Source organism: Malurus melanocephalus, unplaced genomic scaffold (assembly GCF_030028575.1).
Source record: "Malurus melanocephalus ecotype Western Australia unplaced genomic scaffold, MMel_1.1 scaffold_658, whole genome shotgun sequence".
NCBI classification, from domain to species: domain Eukaryota; kingdom Metazoa; phylum Chordata; class Aves; order Passeriformes; family Maluridae; genus Malurus; species Malurus melanocephalus.
In genome coordinates this window covers 208,080-210,419 of record NW_026623890.1, presented here as the reverse complement: position 1 = coordinate 210,419, position 2,340 = coordinate 208,080, and the positions used below count along the sequence as shown (strand labels likewise).

Genomic DNA, 2,340 nt, shown 5'->3' with positions numbered 1-2,340 from the left:
TTTCCCCGATTATTTCATTTCCTTTCCCCGATTATTTCATTTCCTTTCCCCGATTATTTCATTTCCTTTCCCCGATTATTTCATTTCCTTTCCCCCGTTTATTTCATTTCCTTTCCCCGATTATTTCATTTCCTTTCCCCCGTTTATTTCATTTCCTTTCCCCCGTTTATTTAATTTCATTTCCCCTGTTTATTTCTTTACCCTGTTTATTTCATTTCCCCCGTTTTCCCCATCCCCATTCCCCCATTTATTTCATTTCCCCCATTTTCCCATCCCCATTCCCCCATTTATTTCATTACCCCCATTTTCCCATCCCCATTCCCCCATTTATTTCATTACCCCCATTTCCCCATCCCCATTCCCCCATTTATTTCATTTCCCCCATTTTCCTGTCCCCATTTCCCCATTTATTTCATTCCCCCCATTTTCCCATCCCCATTCCCCATTCCCACAGCTCTCCCAGGACACAATCCCACTGGAAGGGCTCCTTTGGCTGCCCCATCCCACGGGTGGTGTGTGCTGAGCATCACTCAGGGTTTGAGTGATTCCTCCTCCCTGGCTCCTCAATCCCCTTGCATGTCCTGGATCTGAKCTCCTGGGTTATTCCTTCTGCTCTGCCTCAGTTTCCCCRCTGTGRCACCACCCTTGGGGGTTTGGAGGGAGCTGTAACAGAGCTGGCCCGGCTCATTCCACCCTTCCCCAGGGCTCTGCTCAGTCCCCGTGGTCTCTCCCTCCAGGTATGACCGTGGAGGTGCTGGGCACCGTGCTGGGCACTGCCATCCAGGGCCAGATCGTGGGCAAAGTGGACACTCCGTGCATCGAGAGCCCCTTTTTCCTGGGCCTCACCAACTCCTCGGTGGCCATGGAGGAGCTGAACATGACCCACGACACCGGTTCACTCACAGACACCGTAAGCTGCAACCCCCTGCCTTGTTCTCCCTGGGATGAGTGAACTTTTAATGAGCTGATTTAGGTTTACATTAACCTTAGGATGGGTTGATTTTGGGTATCTCAATTTGTTTTTATTATTGTGGTTCCAACAAACTGTCCACCCTCTTCCCCTTTGATTTTCAAGAGCAAGAAACACTTTTGAGTGAAGCGTTTATGAGGCAGAAATGTGTACCCTGATGTATTTAGGGAGGGGAAAAATTCATCCCTGCTCCCTCTCTCTTGTGCAGAGAAACGCCTACATGATCGCTGCGGGGGTCATCGGGGGGCTCTACTTCCTCTGCTTCCTCATCCTGGTGCTGGGAGTCCGTGAGAAGAGAGGTGAGGCTGCACGGGGCTGGGATGCTCTGGATTTGTGGGATCGCACAGGGCTGGGATACTCTGGATTTGTAGGAACACACGGGGCTGGGATGCTCTGGATTTGTGGGTATGCACGGGAATGGGATGCTCTGGATTTGTAGGAACAGACGGGGCTGGGATGCTCTGGATTTGTGTGAACACACAGGGTCGGGATGCTCTGGATTTGTGGGAACACATGGGGCTGGGATGCTCTGGATTTGTGGGAACACATGGGGCTGGGATGCTCTGGATTTTCTGGATTTGTTGGAACACACGGGGTTGGGATACTCTGGATTTGTAGGAACACACAGGGCTGGGATACTCTGGATTTGTAGGAACACACAGGGCTGGGATGCTCTGGATTTGTAGGAACACACGGGGTTGGGATGCTCTGGATTTGTAGGAACACACGGGGTTGGGATGCTCTGGATTTGTAGGAACACACGGGGTTGGGATGCTCTGGATTTGTGGGAACACACGGGGTTGGGATACTCTGGATTTGTGGGTATGCACGGGGCTGGGATGCTCTGGATTTGTGGGAACACACGGGGCTGGGATGCTCTGGATTTGTAGGAACACACAGGGTTGGGATACTCTGGATTTGTGGGAACACACGGGGCTGGGATGCTCTGGATTTGTGGGTATGCACGGGGTTGGGATGCTCTGGATTTGTGGGTATGCACGGGGTTGGGATGCTCTGGATTTGTGAGGCTGCACGGAGTTGGGATGCTCTGGATTTGTGGGAACACAGGGGTTGGGATGCTCTGGATTTGTGTGAACACATGGGGTTGGGATGCTCTGGATTTTCTGGATTTGTAGGAACACATGGGGGTTGGGATGCTCTGCACTGGATTTGTGTGAACACACAGGGCTGGGATGCTCTGGATTTGTAGGAGCACACAGGACTGGGATGCTCTGGATTTGTAGGAGCACACAGGGCTGGGATGCTCTGGATTTGTGTGAACACATGGGGTTGGGATGCTCTGGATTTGTGTGAACACATGGGGTTGGGATGCTCTGGATTTGTGTGAACACATGGGGTTGGGATGCTCT

At 51.7% G+C, this 2,340-nt stretch overlaps 1 protein-coding gene across 1 annotated transcript in view; it reads left to right on the top strand.

Moving 5' to 3' along the window:
- The window catches only part of MFSD2A (MFSD2 lysolipid transporter A, lysophospholipid), a 12,529-nt gene that overhangs the window by 4,270 nt on the left and 5,919 nt on the right, over nucleotides 1-2,340 (top strand). Inside the window, exons 4-5 of the mRNA XM_057383745.1 lie at nucleotides 543-910; nucleotides 1,179-1,394. Coding sequence (XP_057239728.1) covers nucleotides 543-910; nucleotides 1,179-1,394 — 584 coding nt within the window. The remainder of the gene's footprint in view (nucleotides 1-542; nucleotides 911-1,178; nucleotides 1,395-2,340) is intronic.